The 19,599-nt window shown below is 39.0% G+C and overlaps 4 protein-coding genes and 1 pseudogene across 7 annotated transcripts; all 5 read right to left on the reverse strand.

Moving 5' to 3' along the window:
- LOC104825516 overlaps window positions 1-2,808 on the reverse strand; it is a 3,598-nt pseudogene extending 790 nt beyond the window's left edge.
- Window positions 2,809-6,566: 3,758 nt separating this feature from the next.
- On the reverse strand, window positions 6,567-8,642 carry LOC104825517 (MAP7 domain-containing protein 1-like). Its single transcript, XM_010557860.2, has 3 exons — window positions 7,601-8,642; window positions 7,387-7,468; window positions 6,567-6,913 (listed from the first exon to the last, which is right to left on the reverse strand). The coding sequence occupies exons 1-3, from the start codon at window positions 8,329-8,331 to the stop codon at window positions 6,704-6,706; spliced, it is 1,023 nt and encodes a 340-aa protein (XP_010556162.1). The 5' UTR covers window positions 8,332-8,642; the 3' UTR covers window positions 6,567-6,703.
- Window positions 8,643-10,780: 2,138 nt separating this feature from the next.
- LOC104825584 (uncharacterized membrane protein YuiD-like) lies at window positions 10,781-11,775 on the reverse strand. Its single transcript, XM_019203975.1, has 4 exons — window positions 11,610-11,775; window positions 11,465-11,515; window positions 11,254-11,346; window positions 10,781-10,939 (listed from the first exon to the last, which is right to left on the reverse strand). The coding sequence occupies exons 1-4, from the start codon at window positions 11,715-11,717 to the stop codon at window positions 10,862-10,864; spliced, it is 330 nt and encodes a 109-aa protein (XP_019059520.1). The 5' UTR covers window positions 11,718-11,775; the 3' UTR covers window positions 10,781-10,861.
- Window positions 11,776-11,843: 68 nt separating this feature from the next.
- LOC104825518 (uncharacterized membrane protein YuiD-like) lies at window positions 11,844-13,602 on the reverse strand. Its single transcript, XM_010557861.1, has 5 exons — window positions 13,285-13,602; window positions 12,611-12,767; window positions 12,466-12,516; window positions 12,255-12,347; window positions 11,844-11,940 (listed from the first exon to the last, which is right to left on the reverse strand). Exons 1-5 carry the CDS (start codon window positions 13,395-13,397, stop codon window positions 11,863-11,865), a joined length of 492 nt encoding a protein of 163 aa, XP_010556163.1. The 5' UTR covers window positions 13,398-13,602; the 3' UTR covers window positions 11,844-11,862.
- A 463-nt stretch (window positions 13,603-14,065) lies between these two features.
- On the reverse strand, window positions 14,066-19,503 carry LOC104825519 (flocculation protein FLO11-like). 4 transcript variants are annotated; one of them, XM_019203983.1, is made up of 6 exons: window positions 18,534-19,503; window positions 18,314-18,422; window positions 17,974-18,094; window positions 17,118-17,864; window positions 14,932-16,567; window positions 14,066-14,846 (listed from the first exon to the last, which is right to left on the reverse strand). In XM_019203983.1, exons 1-6 carry the CDS (start codon window positions 18,709-18,711, stop codon window positions 14,395-14,397), a joined length of 3,243 nt encoding a protein of 1,080 aa, XP_019059528.1. In that variant the 5' UTR covers window positions 18,712-19,503; the 3' UTR covers window positions 14,066-14,394. The 4 variants fall into 4 exon arrangements, with proteins under 4 accessions (XP_019059528.1, XP_010556165.1, XP_010556164.1 ...); XM_010557863.2 differs by having other exon boundaries at window positions 14,066-14,834; window positions 18,525-19,503; XM_010557862.1 differs by having other exon boundaries at window positions 18,525-19,503.
- Between the last annotated feature and the right edge of the window lie 96 nt (window positions 19,504-19,599).

Genomic DNA, 19,599 nt, shown 5'->3' on the forward strand with positions numbered 1-19,599 from the left:
GAGGAGCCCGCCGCCACCGCCGGAGATGGACGCGATGGCGGAGGAGGAGGAGGAGGAGGGATCGGCGGCGGTGATGGTGAAGAGGCGGTTGAGGCCAAAATCGGAGATGAGAGGGTTGGAGGAGGAGTCAAGGAGGATGTTCGAAGGTTTGATGTCGCCATGGACGAACTTCCTTGGGCTGCATTCATGGAGGTATGCGATTCCTCTCGCCGCCCCTTTCGCAATCCTCAGACGCGTTGACCATGAGAGATTTGGTGATGGTTGACCATTCCTCCCTGAAAAAATTATTACAAGTAGTTTAATTAGTGCAATCCAATCACGTGTAAGGAATCAACAAGGGAATTGTCGACTCTATAACTATAATTGAAGACTATTATTACCAATTTGATATATATTCTATTTCAATTTGAACCCATTAAAGTAAATTTTTATTTTTGGAAAATCTTCTTGGATCTCTGAAATATCACTATTGACTATCCATTAAAGGAAATGTTAAATTAGGTACCAACATTGGACAGCTCGTTAAAACGGAACCATGTTACCACACACACAAAGTTCAAAGTCAATGACAAACATTGATGAACAATATCAGCAGCAAACTCGAAGATATTCATCCATACAATACAACCTTTTTATAGATCTAGGGGTAAAATTAAAATTGAAGAACCCTACCATTTAATCGCTGCCCGTACAGTAATATAATGTTATATAGTATTGAGGGGGGTTCGCATATATAAACTTTATATCCGAAAAAATCAGCCACATTTAAGAGAGAGGGACGTGTGATCTAAAAGGATAGCTGAGGTTGGTGTCTGCAATCATTACTCGTAGCCCACAAGTCACATCTCTTCTCTTCGACTGCCCCCATTAACACTCTAATCATTTGCTTTCCCTCTCTCTTTTCACCCTAATTACTTATTACTTCTCCTAATCTCCCACTTAACCTCAACTCCAAATTCCATTTCTTATTCCTTTCTATAATATAATAATAATACTGACTTGTCAAAAACCTATACATATATATATATATATATATTAGAATTATCATATTACATGTTTTTAGTAAGCTTTGAGAATATCTAAATTTATCTCTAATCTTAACTTTTATCTGGTTTACGTATTATCATAATTAATTATTTGCCATTTACCAAATTTCACCCAACCCCAGATTTCGGATTGAGATTTCCAGAACAAACAAAAAGAGAAAAGGCGCAAACGAAACGAATCAAACCAAAAAGGAAAAGAAAAACGTACCTCTCAGAGCGCTGGCGAGGCTGCCATTGTTGATGAAGTCACTGATGAGAAGCTTCTCATCGGGAGCCCAGTAATATGCCCTAAGCTTCACCACATTGGGATGCTTCACTCTCCCTATGGCTTGAACCTCCGCCACGAACTCCTTGTACCTCTGCTCTCCGCCTTCCCCTAGCCGCCGCACCGCCACTGGAACTCCGTTCCCGAGAACCACCTTGTACACGATCCCCAGCCCGCTACGAGAACCCTTTGTCGATCGCCACCAATTCTCCTTCCCCTCTCCTGTTTGGTGATGACGATGGTTTCTCGTTGTTGTTGTTGTCCTCGATCTCCGAATCGTCTTCCTTGGGGAATCCGGTGATGCAGGAGCAGAGTTTCCCCTTCTCAGAGCCTCCGAGTTTGTCGTTGCCGGTGCAGCTGCAGCCTCCGTCGGCGTCTTTTTTCTTCCAGTACAAGTAAACGATCACCAGGCCGATTAGGGCTACGCTTCCGGCGTCGGCGACGGAGATCAGAATGATCAAGCCGGTGCTCAGCCCTGTTTTAGCGCCACCGTTGCTCGCCGGTGATGTTTTTCGAGTTCCCGGAGAGTTCCGGTTATCGACGTCCTTGCAGGATTTCTGGAGAGGGAATCCGCACAAATTCGGGTTGTTGAGAAATGCGGTTGGCCCCTGGTTTGAGAACGATCCGGTTTGAGGGATTTCACCGCTCAAATTGTTGTTCCTGAGATCGAGAGAGACTGTAACCGGTAGATTTCCTAGGGATTTGGGAATTTTTCCGGAGAAATGGTTGAATGACAGATTGAGAGTACCGGAGAGCGATTTGAGCTCGCCGAGATCGCTAGGTATTCGTCCAGAGAATTCGTTGGAAGAGAGATCGAGCTGAACTAGATTGTCCAATTCCGGCCAAATTCCCTCCGGAATCTCGCCAGAGAAGTTGTTACCGGCGAGGATTAGCCTCTGGAGCTGCTTGCACTTCTTGAGATCCGGCGAGAGGGCTCCCGAAAACGAATTCCTCCCCAAATCGAGATTCTGAATCCTAGGGATGCTGCAGATCGAAGGCGGCAGAGGACCGGAGAGATTGTTGCCGTACAGGAACAGGCTATGAAGCGAAGTGGCGTTGAATAGCTGAGTAGGGATGGAGCCGTAGAGCTCGTTGTCATGGAGGTTGAGACGGCGGAGAAAGACGAGGGAACCGAGCTCGGAGGGGATGTAGCCGCGGAGGCGCTTGCCGGAGACGGCGAGTCCGACGACGCGGGGTTCACCGGAGCTGGAGAGATTCATACAGGAGACGCCGGACCATCCGCAGGGGTCGGCATCGTTCTCGTCCCAGCTGGAGAAGGCGGAGCCGCCGGGAGGCTGATCGACGGCGGATTTGAGGGAGAGGAGGGCGAGGCCGTCGGAGGAGAGAGAGTGTGAGAGATTAGGGTTTTGGAGGTGAAGAAGTAAATGGAGGAGGAGAGAGAGAATGATCATTTTTTCCGTTTGTGAAAGAAAAAAAAGTACAGAGTGAAGGATTCAGAGTGAGATGATGGAAGAGTTGAGACGGTGGTTGTAAGAGGCTCTGTATTTATGTTATTAGTTAGACCTTTATTAATAATAATAATAATAAATAAATAAATAAATAAATAAATAACAATCCATTTAGGAGAGCTATTTTTGACAACTGATGATCGCAATTATATTAAATATATAAGATATAGCAAAATGAACACATGTAATTATTCATTAATCTGATTTAAATTGAGGAATGAAAAAAAACGAAATAGAATAATTGACAATACGAATGATGAATTTGTCAATGGCTCTAATGATGGTTATTGATAATAATAATTACATTTTGTTACTGTTTAACGTGGAGGCGTAGGAGAGTTAAACAGAGATTTGGGTAATTAATTATATTATATGATAATAAGCATAGGGATTAACAAAAAAAAAACAAAGTACGGAAAACGTTGTCTGAATGCAACTCCTTGGGAACTGTTACGGTCTTTCACTTCGCCGCCGAACTACCCCTTAAAGTTTTTTTTGTCACGTGCGTTTTTCTGACGGAACATAAATAAAAGCTTGACTTACTTGATTAATAACGGAATAATTAAACCGAGAACCAAATAATATATTACCCAAATTAAATTAGATATAAAATCAAATAGTTACGATTTTTTTTTAAAAGAATAATTTTAAATCCAAAACAAACTGGATATAAAATCATTTTTTTAAATGGATATTTTTTAATCGAATTTAAGATAAAAAGTGAATAATTGTAGTTTTTCTAAAACCGAAATAATGAATTCAAATATAATCGAACCGAACATGAATCGAAATCGGAATAAATCATCACTAATCTTAACTTTACAAATAGCGATGATCAGATCATTGAAATTCACTAATTACTCACCACAAAAAAATGTTTTTTTAGAAGTTATGGTCTGATGATATAATGCGATGATTACATAAAATTATAATAATGTTTTTATATTCATTGGGTTGTATGGTGGTAGTGTCTCTCCATTCCAATCATTTAAACATATGCTTAGAAGCAAATGAAAGCTTCAGATCTGCTGGAGGGACGGAAAGGGACAATATTGTAATTCTATAATTTATAATACACATACATATATATATATATATATATATATATATATATTTGTATATACAATGAGGGATATTTCTAATTATAATTTCAACTATGATTGTAATTTTTTTTTTATAATTACTTTACACCAAACGCTCATAATGAGATGGCCGTTGGTAGACATTTTGGATTTATTTCCTTGCAAGAAATCGTAGCCATTTGCTTTGTACACAATCCATCTGAATTCGTACCTTTTTCTTATTATTATTTGTTTTGCTTGATTGGTAACCCATATTGTATAATGAGAATGGTAGGGGGGCATTTTATAATCATAGTTGAAATTAAAATTTATCGCATAAATTAAATTAAGCCACACTTCTACAATTTTATATAATCCAAATATAGGCAGATCCAAAAAAGGTTTTAAATTGAGAAACGTCGTTTTTTTTTTCTTTTATAGAAAATATTTTTATATTCATACGAGAGACTATAGGTATTTATCATAGTATTCTATAAGATACAAAAATATTATTTTATGGCATATATCCAAAAAAGTATTCTTTTATGGCAGGTCTCCAGTAGTGATTTATAGTTTTTTTTTTTTTTTTGTTGTTATCTAATTTGAAAAGAATATATGATTTATGTAATGACATAACAAAAAATGAGAACCTCACCCCGGGTTACCCATTTCAAATATATATATATATATATAACAAAATAATGGCCTCTAAAAAAATTGCTTATAAGAATGGTATTCAATGAGTTAAAATAAATTGAAGGAATAATGGCTAATTGCCCATCTTTAGATATTTGGGCCTTGAGGCCCAAATCTTTTAACAAAAAATTCGCTCCAACCATTTTTTTTTCCAAGTCACAAGATTGAGAACTAAGAAAATTGCAGAAAAAAAAAACACCATTTTTTTAGAATGATATTTGGGTCGTGAAATTGGATATGGCTGGGGCATCTCCGACTCAATCCCTCACAGATTTCACTCCGAGTGACGAATCACTCGTGTGAACTAAGATCGAAAAAAAAGACGACACAGAAAAGTTACGAGTTCAGCAACTGAGATAAATTTCGGTGTCTACATCTCGGGAAGAGAAAGTCGCATTCGTAGTTAGGATTACAACATCCCTCACAGATTTCACTCCGAGTGACGAATCACTCGTGTGAACTAAGATCGAAAAAAAAGACGACACAGAAAAGTTACGAGTTCAGCAACTGAGATAAATTTCGGTGTCTACATCTCGGGAAGAGAAAGTCGCATTCGTAGTTAGGATTACAACAGAGTAAGACCACCAGACACCACCGAACGGCGCCGGAATACCGCGAGCAAAGCTCGCTGGACGAAAGAGAAACTCTCTTTGCAAAAGGGAAAAAATAATCTGTTTTAAACATTAACAAGACGAAACCCTAAGGTTCCTTTCTACCCGAAATGATAGAATTATCCCTCCATCCTTTGAGAACCTTTGGTTCATCTGGAGACTTTGAAAGCTTCTACACGATCCAGTGAGTTTCGCCTCAAGACTCCACAATGGCCAATCATTGACAAAGTCGAAAAAGCCCCTTAGCAACTAAATACCCTTTTTGCTTCCTAATAAGAGAAAGCATCCTAAATTCCCAATGGGTTCTTTTGTGTGAAGAGCATTACACACAAAAATAAACTAGATCGTCTAAGAACGCTTCGATCCGGTAACATTGATTTTATAGCCGTGGGTACTTGATAACCACGGTTTCCGAGTATCCGGGATGCAACATTCGTTCAACAAAATTCGAAGACGGATGTGACAAGATCAAAAATTCAAACCGTCGGTTCGGTTTAATGATGCTAGATATCCGGATATGAATAAAAAGACATTTATATCACTAATATTTTAATATATTTATCATCTACGTGTATATTTTGTTGTAATTTTTAGAATAAATGAATAAGGTTTGATAATAATCTCTCTAAGGGATTTATGTTTATATGTATTATGAATATGGTAAAAGAGTTATTTATTCGTAAATGATATAGTATGAATTGTTAAAATATATACATGTGTTTGGTGAAATATATACTTGTATTTAGTAGTGAATTTTAAGGGTAGAAATTCAACTTTTCGCATGAAAGCTGCTAAATTGATACAACTTTTGATGATGTCTCTTGCGGTTTATAACTAAAAACGTCAGAGAATGTTGTGGACACGAGATCTAATTCTTTTTGAGAGATTTTGAGAGCACTTTCGATAATTTCTTGCAAAAACTCTCCCAAAAGCTTTCGTTCATCTTCTTCTTCACGTTTCCTTGTCTATGCGTTCAAGAACGAGTAATTCTAGAATGTATTTTTTTTCCATTGTATCTCAGAATCGTATTCCGATAGTCGTTACTCGTAACATACATAATAATGGTTATAGAAAAGTGTTTACACGTCTTGAAGAGATATCCGGTCTTTCGGTTCGATTTTATTTTCGTTTTTTCTGTTATTTTTTCTCCAGATTTCTAACATATTTTTTATATAAAATTACCAAAATATCGTAAAATCAACACAAAATAATCATTTTTTTTTCAAGATTTTGATGATTTGAGGTATCCAAACACCGAAGTTCATCAAAGGTATGCAGATCGCGGGTATTCGGATATTGCAAAAATAAAAAACGAGATAATATTTTTTAAAAACTTTTGAAAACAAGACCAAATTCGGATATCGCAAAAAAATATAAATACCCGTTGTGCCCACCCTAGTTATCATAATCAGGGAATATATGATTTTGAACAAACTATTGCTTAGTAATAATCCTTAAACAAATGTAGAAATACATGGAAAAAAAATTTGTTTGTAAAGAAAAAAAATATGAAAGAAGGTGAAAGTGAAACTACAAAGAGAAGAAGGAGGGCCTCCTACCAACAAAGAGAAGGGAGTTTGAAGGAGAGGGAACATGGCAAATGGCCTGTCCTCCTTATATAGTCTGCCCTCTCCGACGTCCTTACCGCCTTTTCGTTTAGCTTTGCCTCCGCGTTCGCCCGCCTCTCTTCCGCTATCCGCCTTGTCGCCGCCATCTTATTCGCCAGCTTCTCCTCTGCCCTCGCCTTCATCCTCTCCGCCTTCACCTTCAATTCACAAATCCAAAAAATCGGTTATAGGGGTGTTATAGTAGTTATATATACACACGAGATTTAACTTGGAATTCTTATGTACCAAAGTCTTTTTATTATCATATAGCACGGTAAGGGTCCTTTCGAGTTTTGGTTTGGATTCAGTTTGAGACGTTAGTTCCTTTTGGTTCTATTTTAGTTCAGTTTTTATTGATAAAAATATCCGTTCTTCAAAGAAGTTTTCCCAACCGAGTTTGATTTTTTTGTTTTGTGACAAATTATAACCATTCGATTTTTGTAATGAATTCGATTGGATTACGATTATATCCTATTTGATTTGGTTTGATTCCCTTATCCGCCAAATAGCCCACCTTAAAAATAATTAACAGACACATGATTGAAACGCCATTCAAGATCCATTCATTCAATGGATTGGATTTTTTTTTTATCGAAATGGAATTTGAAAAAAAATAAATAAATTAGAATACCTCCATTTTTTTCATCTCCATCTCGGCTTTCCTCTTCTGGTGATTCTCCCATGCTTGGATCTTCACCTCCTCCCTCTTATACCTTCAATCCAGTATATATATATATATATATGTATATATATATATAATGTTAACACAGAGAAATCTTTTCATATTATCACTCCGAATTTTTTTTTTCAGTACAAAAAAAAAGTTTTTTTTTCTTCTTCATCACCTTGCCATGAACTTGGCCCGTTCGGCTTCGTCCCACGCCATGGCTCGAGCTTCCAAATCATTCATCGACTTCCCCACCCTGCCATCGCTTACGTTGCTGGCCACTTGCCTCTTCGTCTCTGCCGCCGGAGCCGGCTCGATGACCCTCGCCGGCGATGAGACAGGGCTTCGCGCCACCGGCGTCGTGTTTCGGACCGGCGTCGTCGTTCTCGACGGCTCTTGGCTCCCGATCGGCGTCATCTCTGTCCCCATATCCCTTACACAGACCGATCGAATCTCCGTCGCCGGAATATTCTCCGGCGGTTTCTTACTGATCCTCCAAATCGGACCCGTTTCCTCTGAATCTACCTTCTTCGTCTGCACCTCCGGCGGTCCGCTCGGCCCACAGTCGCCGTCTTCGTCTTCTTCCTCCTCCTCCGCCGCCGCTTCTCGCTCTCTCTGTGAGGCGGAGGCGATGAGCCTCCGGTCATCGGCGTTGGAGTTTCTGGGTTTGGTGCCACTCTTCGAGTAATGGCTCTTGTGGGTTAAGCCTACGCCGGAGAGCCATTTCTGAGCGTCGTCCCATTTCGACGGCGTCGGTTTCCCCATCGCCGACCGGTGGTGGTTCGGTGTCCGGTTCGAACCCGTCTTGTGAAACTCGAAGCTGATAGCTCCTCCGCTACCGTTGGAAATCGCCGGCGCCGCCGGTCCTAATCCGTAACATATCCCCTTATCCTCCGACCCAGATCTCATTTTCCGACACAAAACCCGGAATCTATAAACAGAGACCTGATTCAACGGTTCAATCGTTGCTGGCGTTCAGGAAAACAGATCAAAGGAGACAGATTCATAGAGAGAGCAGATGAACAGTGAATATAGAGAGAGAGAGAGAACTGATTAGAGAGGATAAGGGGGAGGAAGGAAGGAGAGAGATTGAAGGAAAAGGACATGGATAGATGATGAAGAAGACGAAGTGAGATTCAACAGCGACATAAATGCCAGATTGGTTTATTGCATAATCAGATTCATCGAACTCTTGCAATTAAACTCAGGCTTTATGTTGTGTTTTTTTCTTCTTCCTGAGAATGGCATTAAAATAGACCACCCAATTAAGGAAAATTAAAAAGAGAAAAAAAAAAAAAAAGCAATCGCATTCGCATGTGAAATACATTATTTTTCAGATCCGGTTGGCTATAATTCCATACAAAAAACCGAATCTTTAAAAAACTATCTAAATTGTACAGAAAAAATGAAATGTTAAACTTCCTCCATTTTATTTTAAATATAATTTTTTTTATATTGATTGGATTATATTAACATTCGCTCAATTTAAAAACGAACGAAACATCTATTTTCTATAATAATAAATATATTATAGAAATCTATAAAGTATAAAAAAAGAACACGATAGATTAATTTTGGAATTCAAATCTAGAATCTACAATATACTGTACAAACTAAAATTCCAAAGTATTTGCTATTTATTTCAAAATTTCCCTCTAAAATCTATATTTTTTTGGGAGATTTAACATGTACTTTTTCCATGTCTCAATTTAATATCTATATTTCTTTAATTACTGAATAATACATGTACAATTGGTTTTTTCCAAAATAAATCTTATACTTTTAAATTATTGGTCAAAAAAATTTTACTGTCAAATAATCGTCACGTACACAAACGAAAATCCTACGATATTTCATGTTTGTCTACGTGGCGATTATTTTGACGATATAAATTTTTTTGCCAATAATTTAAAAATATGAGATTTATTTTGAAAAAAACTAATTGTACATATATTATTCAGTATTTAAAAAAATATAGATATTAAATTGAGATGAAACACAAGTCTAGACGAGTGAAAGGCATCTGCGAAAAATATGAAGGAAACAAATAAAAATGATATAATAATATTCACATGTACGTGGGAAGGAGATGCGGACCAACAATATATATAATAAGTAAATTATTAGAAAAAAATAATTGTTTACAAACAGAGGAATCTCGGAGAGATTAACACTTTTGAACACAGTTTCCGAGAGCGGTATTTTTAAAATACAGTTGTTATTACAACGGTAACTTTAGATGAGATACGTGCCGCCTTATCTGACGAACACGTGTACGGATGAGATCTTCTCCCGCTGTCGGATCGGGTCGGGTCGGAGAAAACGGGTCCGGTTTTATCTGACGATTGTCACGTGGTCCACTGACACGTCCCACTCGCCTGTGGACCGAGTTTTTTGGCCTTTCTTGGATCAATTACACGATTTTTTTTTTTTAATTACCATTTTCAGTTTGTGTTTGTTTTTAATAGAATTAGGAATTATATTGTGATTACTATATAATATACTATCCATGCTAAGTACTAGGGATGGGATCGAGGGTAAGATTTTTCAAAACCCAACGGTATCGAATCGAAAAAATACGATATTTTTTTCAAATTAAATCGTTCAAAATTTTCGAATCATATTTTTTTAGAAAATTAAAATTTCAAAAATCGGACCAAACCCGAAAATTTTTTAAAAACGGAATTTTTTTTAAAAAGATCTAAAATTTTCTAAATAAAAACAGGTAACCGAACCGATGATACATATTTGAAACCAAAAAAATCAAACCCAATTATTGTCGAACCGAACCGGAACCGCTTGCTACCATGTAATTTGATTTGACGTGCCTGTTTTATTGCAATTTATGGCCAACAAATAGTACGCAAGTCAGTCGGTCCAACGTTTTTGGGCCGTACCATTATGCAATCAGAGGGTTATAATGGGTTCATTTCACAAATAGATATAATTATATATGCAGTTAAAGATATAATTGGGGGAAAAAATAATTCTAAAGCACATGATAATACTCATTGAGATTTCGGTGAAAGCCAATTATCGAAAAATTTTCGTTACTCAATCATAAAATATCTTATTTTTGTTAATATAAATATCTAATCAATATTTCATTCGCCACTTCGTGGATTAGATGTTTCATGTTTTTTCCTTGAATATTTCCAACCAATAAGATATTGTAACAGAAAAACAGGAACTAAACCCAACCCTTCAGAGGTCATTACCTTACCTGGTCTATCTACTGTTTCAGAAAGGGATATCAATTCTGTTTTGTAGATCATCATCATCATCATCATCATCATCATCATCATCATCATCATCATCACCATCATCATCATCATCATCATCATCATCATCATCATCATCATCATCATCATCATCATCATCATCATCATCATCATCATCATCATCATCATCATCCTCATCATCATCATCATCACAGATATTAGATAGTAGTCGCTATCCTTGTGACTGAATATCCAACAAAAGCTGTCAAGATTCCAAGCATTCCACCTGCAATGACCTTTTACAAAACATGAAGAAATGTGCTCAGTAACCAAAACCATTTCTCATCCAGATAGAAATATGGTAGACGCGAGATCGGATCCGAGCGAGAAAAATGGGGAGAAAACGAAAAGAACGATAATTTTCTCAACGCTAACGGGGTCTGGATTCCCGGTTCACCTTTGGAATGGATGAAAACCTTCCGCCAAATGATCAAAATACTACTCTAGATTACGAAATATCCCCGAATATCCTGAAAGATTTCTCTACCTATTCTAATGATAAAACTTACAATCAAAATCCGACAAGCTCGTGTCCTCAGATGGTATGTACCTGAGGAGGGGTATGACCCAGAAGTTCACGCAATGGTCTGCTCTCAGCCAAAGGATGTTCAGCCGGAAGTTCGTATACGATCTGATTCAGAACCTGGAAAAATGATGCAGACAGGACATATCATGTCTAACTTCCAACTGTGATCTTTCCAGTAATCATGTCGAAAACATCGAAAGAAAGAGTTAGAACATGAACTACATAAAGCAAAAACCTCGGCTTGTCGTCCTGCCTGCAATCTTACACCGGTTGCATCATACATTACCTGCCACACCCAAATCGTCAAGAAGCAACGACTAAATGATTCAAACTAAAGGGGTTTTTTAGCAAAGTATATAGAGGGATGACAAGAGACGTACAATGGATGCCAAAATCAAGGCAATGGCGAAATGAGATCCATCGAAACCCTCTTGTAAGCCAACCGATACAGCGAGAGCTGTAACTGTTGCTGAGTGAGCAGAAGGCATTCCTCCGGATCCGACGAGTTGCTTCAGATCCCATCTTCTTTCCTTGTACCTGTCAGAATCTGGAAAACCTTGTAAGAATATTCTATGTCTATCTTGATGATGATTACAGAGAACTTCACTCTCATCATCATCATCATCACAGATATTAGATAGTAGTCGCTATCCTTGTGACTGAATATCCAACAAAAGCTGTCAAGATTCCAAGCATTCCACCTGCAATGACCTTTTACAAAACATGAAGAAATGTGCTCAGTAACCAAAACCATTTCTCATCCAGATAGAAATATGGTAGACGCGAGATCGGATCCGAGCGAGAAAAATGGGGAGAAAACGAAAAGAACGATAATTTTCTCAACGCTAACGGGGTCTGGATTCCCGGTTCACCTTTGGAATGGATGAAAACCTTCCGCCAAATGATCAAAATACTACTCTAGATTACGAAATATCCCCGAATATCCTGAAAGATTTCTCTACCTATTCTAATGATAAAACTTACAATCAAAATCCGACAAGCTCGTGTCCTCAGATGGTATGTACCTGAGGAGGGGTATGACCCAGAAGTTCACGCAATGGTCTGCTCTCAGCCAAAGGATGTTCAGCCGGAAGTTCGTATACGATCTGATTCAGAACCTGGAAAAATGATGCAGACAGGACATATCATGTCTAACTTCCAACTGTGATCTTTCCAGTAATCATGTCGAAAACATCGAAAGAAAGAGTTAGAACATGAACTACATAAAGCAAAAACCTCGGCTTGTCGTCCTGCCTGCAATCTTACACCGGTTGCATCATACATTACCTGCCACACCCAAATCGTCAAGAAGCAACGACTAAATGATTCAAACTAAAGGGGTTTTTTAGCAAAGTATATAGAGGGATGACAAGAGACGTACAATGGATGCCAAAATCAAGGCAATGGCGAAATGAGATCCATCGAAACCCTCTTGTAAGCCAACCGATACAGCGAGAGCTGTAACTGTTGCTGAGTGAGCAGAAGGCATTCCTCCGGATCCGACGAGTTGCTTCAGATCCCATCTTCTTTCCTTGTACCTGTCAGAATCTGGAAAACCTTGTAAGAATATTCTATGTCTATCTTGATGATGATTACAGAGAACTTCACTCGCCCAGATCAGGAGCAATCGTGAGGTTTACCAGATATTCAAATGGTTGAAATGAGAGGGTTTCGTGGATTTGTTTCAGAAACAGCTAATGATTTCTAAGAAGAGGTAAACGATTCTGATATCTTTTCTGTATATTTCTGATCGGATTCAAATTCTGGAAACTTGAGTTCGAAAGATGAATCGTGTCGAAGGTCGCAATTGGGATCATCCTCAAAATTCAAATTCGGCGCCCATTCAAAAACAGAAACGAATCGAAACGTAGAATCGCACGCCCATCAAACGCACAATTCGATTCGACAACAGAGCCTGATCAAGTTACATAAGAAGACGAAACATGGAGCAGACATTCTCTTTCGCAGATACATACATACATACATACATACAATACGTATATACAAACATACAAACATACATACATACATAATATATACGCGTACATCACGTACCAGGAGGTGAAGAATTTGATGAGTTGGGCGATGGAGAAAGATACGAAGGCGGAGATCAGAGGGTAATTCGTGAAAACGGAAAACGAAGAAGACATAATGGCCGATTCCTCCATTTCCGATCCGACGGATCTCCTATGCGAAGAACGAGAAGACGACACAGAGACGACGAGAATCCATTAATTAGGTCACGTTTTGGATGTGAGAACCGTTTTCGTTTCTCCGATTCTGACTGTTCCGCGTATTGGTCTCTCTAATGGCGTCTACCGTTCAACTTCGTCGTCTTCTTCCTCTCTCTCTCTCTCTCTCTCTCTCTCTCTCTCTCTCAACAACTCACGGCTTTTTTTTAATAATTTAATAATTTCTTTATTAGTAAATAGTTTTGTTTCTAAAATTTCCTCTTAATTATTGTTGGATTTTCTTGTATTCAATTACTGGCATATTTATTAACTATTTTCTACATTATGTATATCTATATTTTATATCTGACTAATTTTATGATTCTATCCATGCATATAAATATATTTTAAATAATTTTTTATATTGAAACCTTAAATTTTAAATTTACCAAAAAAAATTTCTAATTCTGTTGAAATCTGACCACAAAAACATATTCTTGCGTGCTTTACAAATCGGAGTTTGACTTGGATTTTGTCCTACTTCGATCTAATTAAGTTGACATTCTATTTAACTTAAATAAATAAATTTGTCTTAAAATAAAAAAAAAATATTAGACTTTATTCGATTCGTGTTTCAAAATTAATTACGTCGGAAATATAATTAATTAAAAAAAATAAAAGGGTTTCTCCATAATTAGGCAAACATCAATACTAACACAAGTAGTTATTTTACGTGTATTGTTGTAGTGAGCCTCTCTCTCTCTATACGGACAAAACCCTAACAAACGACACTACTACTTACCCATAAAGTTAAAACCTTTTTTTTCCCTTCTTTCACATTTCACATTTACATTAACATTCTAAACTAAGACTGAGTTTCTTACAAGATCAATCACAATCAAGACATACCCTTCCAACAAAATCAGATCCTTCACCCTGTCCGAAGCTGCTCCTCCTCATCTAAGAAATGGTTTTCTTTCTTCATATTCTTCTTTCACATTATTCTGCAATTGCACTTGGATTCCGGCTTAGGCTGCTTCATTTCATCCATCCTGTTAGGTATTCCAACGTTTCGAATAACGGGTATCCCGGCATTTTCGTCGTTCTTGAGCTTGCCCGGAGATTTTTCTTCCTCTTCTGCCCGAGCCCGTCTGGTTTTTGTTGCTTTGGAGTTGCGTTTAGGAACTAAGTTCCTGCTCCATGTGTCTTTTGTCACGGTATTGGACCTCCCTGACACTGTGACAGTTGGTCTTAGCTGTTCAAATGGCTCTTCAGTGTCACTGTCTATTGCTGTGCTTGCGGCCTTGTAGGCTATCTCGTGAACTATGGAGCTGCAGAAAAGAATTGCATCTGTTGCTTCTTCGAGTGTGAGGCTCCTTCCTTTGCTTCCTCCATGAGAATCCAGCTGTAGGCTCGATTCTTCTGCAGAAATCACTGTCAAAGATTCTAGATTTCGGACTAAGTTTGATCGGGATATAAAAAATATGGGCAAGGTAAATCATGTTTAATCTTGAATGTATAACTGAAATACCCGAGATTTCATGTGGTTGATCTGCAGAGTTTGGCTCGGAAAACTGAAGTTCCTGAAGGCCATCATCACCATGATTCTGTAAATCGGGATCGTCGTCCATACAGGGATTCTTGATCTCTACTTCTGTTTCAGCAGACAGAGCTGAGCAGCTTGCAGGAACTTCAGTCACATCAACACCATCGGTGTTTCTGTCCAGAATCATGTGTTCTTCACGAGAGTAATCTTGAGAGACGTCTGTTTTTTCTGTATCAGAAGCTGTATCTTGAACATCTTTTATCTCCTGGGAAATGTCTTTTGCAGGATTTTGAACCGATGATACCGAGTTTTCTTCGAGCAGAGCGCTAACTGAGCAGCTTGATGACTCTGAGCAGGAGAGGTTATTGTTCTCTGTTTCTTTATCCACTTCAAGGGGTGAGGTTTTAGAACAGGAGAGATTATTTTCCCCTGTTTCGCGGGATTTGGTTTCATCAACAGGAGATTCAGAACATTCTTCACATGAAACTACTGCATTAAGATCCAAAGCATGGAGGTCATGATTAGATACTCTGGATAAAGATGATATACCACTTGGCTCGGTCTGTCTCGTTGGCCCATAGTCGACCGATGAAGATTCAGAGACGGTACCATAACCAACGGAGCTTCTAAGATTGCTTGCACTGTCTCTAGTGTACGAGAGATTTTCAAAAGGTTTGGGAGAGGCAACGAAGGTTCTGCCTTGAAGAACAGGTCCCTTACCACTGACTGACCTCTTTAACAGGACTGAAATTCCAGCAGCTTCGGAAGAATCAATGTGAATATCTAAGCATTCCCTAAGAAGCCGATCCTCGGGATCCATGTCCAATCCGCTCACAGAATGTTGGTTTACCTTTTCTGGGGTGTTGACCTTTTCCTCGCTGCTCTTCTCTATTGTAGACATAACAACATGATTGTCTTCCTGCAGACAGCTTTGCCTTGCTTGATTGTCAGAAATCCACCATTGTTGCATGTTCTCCTCTGAATCTTGTAGCAGCGGATGACTTGCGGGTACTCGGGTATTCACCGCATCAGATGGATTAAGCTTTTCAGAAAGATTAATGGATGACTTTGGAGGGGAGATAGCAACAAGATCTGTAGCATCGGAAACATTCAGAATCTTCCTGCATTCTGGACAAAGTTTAACATCTGTATCTGCTGGACCCACAGCACGGAACTGGCATCTGCACTCTGAACAAATTTCCACATACTCATCAGTAACAGTCTCATTTTCGGCATGGATAACATCAGAACTTTTTAACACTTCATCGCCGACAAGACGGTGTGATTCTACTCCAGGTAAAGTAGGATCAAAACCATTCATATTTTCAGAGATAGAGCAATGACCATCAGGCAAGATATCATGATTCCCCGGCACCTTTTCTTTAACTAATCCCTCAACTTTATCATATGCAAAGACATCTTCTTGTGCATCTGAGTATGATTTGCTCTCACAGTCATCCACAAAAGTTGCAAATGGATCTGGACCTGTAGCGTTTCTTGTTTTCATAGAGGTATCCCTCGAAAAGATGGGATAATTTGAACTGCTTTTTCCGATATAAAAGCTTGAAGTGGGAGCACTTGACAAGAGAGATCTGAACATACTTTGAGATTTACGATGATCCTGCAATAAAGAAAGGATTACTGTTCTGTCTACCAAAGTGTAAAGATTGACAATTTCCTGAAGAAAAGACATAGATGAAGTACCAAAGAATCCTATAAAACTATTTTAAAGCTAGAAAGGATCGGTCGAAAGATGTACTTTTAAATGAACCACAAACTAATGAATAATGCACATACTAATTCCACAAACATTGCAAGCCAGGTTAAAGCAACCGTACAAGCCAGAATACAACATCATCTTTTATTAATGAAGAGAATGCATAATCTATTTGAAAATACTTTATGAAAGTGGGAAACGACTCTTTTGGTTTGAAATAAATACGCAGACAGAAGCAGAAACCTAGGATACACGAGGAAACGTTGATGTTTAGCACTAAGATGGCCAACGGAAACAACAATAAATCATCAAGCTCTTGAAAATACTTGGGAATTATAAGAGTTTATAAAGCCCATGCTGCTAGTTGCATTTGAAAATCAAATTTTCGAAGGAGCAAACGAAAAAAACAAAAAACTTGGAAGATACAGCATTGAGTCAAAAGTATGCGTCTTACTGTGTGACGAATCGGGGAGTCAAAGGATCTTTTTGGAGCAGAACCTGGGGATATTATTCTGGATGGTTTCTTAGATGAAGCCAGATTCCTGTTACTCGGAAAGGAGCCAACTTTCTTCGAGAACGAACATTCGGAACCTCCTAGAGGACCAGACTGCAGAGAATCTGAATCATCATCCATGGAAGATGCAACAGAGCATTTACTCTGGCAGCTAGTTTGATCCCGATCATGACTATATGATGAACTGGCACTCCGAGAAGGAGTAGGTGATGTTGATTGCCTACGGTATCTAGCAGTGGAATCCCTGCTATTCCCAGATGCAGGAGAGGAACCCCTAACATATGAAGCAGGTCTACCGGCAATTGAAGTACGGAGGTTAGGTGGAGTATCCATGAGGAAACCGGGAATATTTGATCCCCATGATCTTATATCCGGGGAAGGAGAGTGTCCTTGGTTCTTTCTGATAGGAGAAGTTCCTCGCCCTCCAAAATTTCGTGTGGCACCTGATACCGAGCTTGGCCTACGCGATATTGGGGTGGAAGACCTTTGGACAGGAGGAGACGGTTTACGTGGAGGAGGAGATGGCCGCCGAGAAGGAGTGATAGAACGTACACTAGGCGACGGATTAGAGCGAGGCACTGAAGATGGCCTTTCCCTTGATTGAAATGTGGCATTCCCAGATCGGGGTGATGGGCTAAGGCGATTTGGACTAGGGCTACCTCTGCTACTCCGGTTACTCTTCTCCATCTGCAAACATTTTCGTGCAAAACATGCTAAAGAATGAGGAAATGCATAACTTGTAAATTCAACAGAAACCAACAGTGCTGATGAATTAACATAAGGTCAATTGACATACGGTGGATGATCTTGATATAGAAATAGGCTGACTCCGAGATCGCCCTCTACTCGCAGCGGCAACAGGTGGTGGTTCATCATCCAGTGAAGGAAAAAGCGGTGTCTCGGGAGGAGTTAACAACCTTCAAAATAACAAAGATCATATTCCTCGTCAACCACCACAAATATCATTGCTGATACATTGCATTTTGAAACCATATGCGTATTGAAATCTAAAAACCAGAAAGACTCTGGATGAAATTAAAACAAATCATAACCAATGACTTTTGCCTTTTACATTTAACTGCAAGCATGATTGGGGATTGTATTGGGTTTACTAAGCAATTAGAGATATGACCCACCACTCATAATCATTGTTTTCGCCATCTGAGTTAAGGAGTTCACTACTCTCTCCCCTGGTTGGAAGCGGGAGGCCAGTTCTGAATTCAGAGAACTGCTTCGGTATAGAGGCTACAAAACAAAAGGGTTTAGAAAGATGACATAACTCAGCCATAATGATCAGAACATGAAATTTCAAGCATCACCCAACATAACTCATGTACTTAAACTTACATAACATGCCTTCGAAGTCGTCAAATGACTGAAGCAAGAAATCCTGCTTTTCTCGGCTCTCCATATCTTTAAACAAGGCAAGATCATCATCGTCATTTTCTTGAAGAAGCATCTCATTCCCAAAGCTATGGCCTCGCTTGTGACTTTCCCTAGCAGGAAATGATCTCAGAGCAGGGGAAGGTGGCATTTCAAGTCACCCACCAAAAAAAGCTTTGAAATTTATCACCTCAACCTCTTCCTACTCTCAGATTAAGACAATACTCTTTTTTATGGACAAGAAACACATCGTGGGTTATAACCAACAGGAGCTCATTTTCACGACAGAATCCCAACAAGACGTAGGCTCAAATAAACACATGAACTAAATTCCCAGACATAGATATGCAAACACACCCAATCTCGTATCCTCTAATTTACACCGAAAAGATAGATAGATGATCGATTCAACACCAACCCACAAGCCCTAACCGCCTCTAAGACCAAAAACCCTCTGAATCAACTGTATGATTGGCAATAATCAAAACCCTCTAACTCAATGCCGGGAAAATTTCAACTCCAGTTAACTAGACAGCAGAGTCGACATCCCGCAAATTTCGCGACAGCTCCTCCAACCAATCGCTGAGAAACTAGAGAGAAACTTCACAAAACCAGGAGTGGCGAAGTTCTCGGAGATCACGGCCTCGATCATTCGAAATGATCAGTTCGAATGGCGAATGGAATACCCCAAATGGAACACCCGCTCGGATCTACACCCATCTGGGCATGTGGAAATACTTGGAGATCGAGTGAAGGTAGTAAAAAAAAAAAAAGGGCGAGGCTTTAGACGGATGCCGGCTCTGGAATTTTATCGGGAATCCTGCTTTTCCCGAGAAAGTGAGAGAAAGTCGAAATCTTCCCGTTGCTTGAGTGTAATGCTGGTTGTGACTTGATCGGATTTTTGCTCCTCCCCTTTACGGCAATCTCTCTCTACTCTCCAGCGATAATATTTTTAGTTCTTTTTTTTTTTTAATTTGTTCTTCTTATTTTTAGATTTATTTCTTTTATTATTATCCAGCTGGCAAGCGATCGTACCATT

Source organism: Tarenaya hassleriana, unplaced genomic scaffold (genome assembly GCF_000463585.1).
Source record: "Tarenaya hassleriana unplaced genomic scaffold, ASM46358v1 Cleome47, whole genome shotgun sequence".
Lineage (NCBI taxonomy): Eukaryota > Viridiplantae > Streptophyta > Magnoliopsida > Brassicales > Cleomaceae > Tarenaya > Tarenaya hassleriana.

Bases quoted from the DNA above. Each gene is read 5' to 3' on its own strand.
- LOC104825518 (XM_010557861.1), bottom strand. From the start codon at position 13,397: ATGGAGGAATCGGCCATTATGTCTTCTTCGTTTTCCGTTTTCACGAAT. The intron at 12,517-12,610 runs GTACGTCTCTTG...TGGGTGTGGCAG, and splicing joins CCTTGATTTTGGCATCCATT to GTAATGTATGATGCAACCGG. The intron at 11,941-12,254 runs GTACATACCATC...GTTTTGTAAAAG, and splicing joins TGGGTCATACCCCTCCTCAG to GTCATTGCAGGTGGAATGCT.
- LOC104825584 (XM_019203975.1), bottom strand. From the start codon at position 11,717: ATGCCTTCTGCTCACTCAGCAACAGTTACAGCTCTCGCTGTATCGGTT. The intron at 11,516-11,609 runs GTACGTCTCTTG...TGGGTGTGGCAG, and splicing joins CCTTGATTTTGGCATCCATT to GTAATGTATGATGCAACCGG. The intron at 10,940-11,253 runs GTACATACCATC...GTTTTGTAAAAG, and splicing joins TGGGTCATACCCCTCCTCAG to GTCATTGCAGGTGGAATGCT.
- LOC104825519 (XM_010557862.1), bottom strand. From the start codon at position 18,711: ATGCCACCTTCCCCTGCTCTGAGATCATTTCCTGCTAGGGAAAGTCAC. The intron at 17,865-17,973 runs GTATGTCAATTG...AAATGTTTGCAG, and splicing joins CTATATCAAGATCATCCACC to ATGGAGAAGAGTAACCGGAG. The intron at 14,847-14,931 runs GTATTTCAGTTA...TCCGAAATCTAG, and splicing joins TCAACCACATGAAATCTCGG to AATCTTTGACAGTGATTTCT.
- LOC104825517 (XM_010557860.2), bottom strand. From the start codon at position 8,331: ATGAGATCTGGGTCGGAGGATAAGGGGATATGTTACGGATTAGGACCG. The intron at 7,469-7,600 runs GTGATGAAGAAG...ACTGGATTGAAG, and splicing joins CGGGCCAAGTTCATGGCAAG to GTATAAGAGGGAGGAGGTGA. The intron at 6,914-7,386 runs GTATTCTAATTT...TGTGAATTGAAG, and splicing joins TGGAGATGAAAAAAATGGAG to GTGAAGGCGGAGAGGATGAA.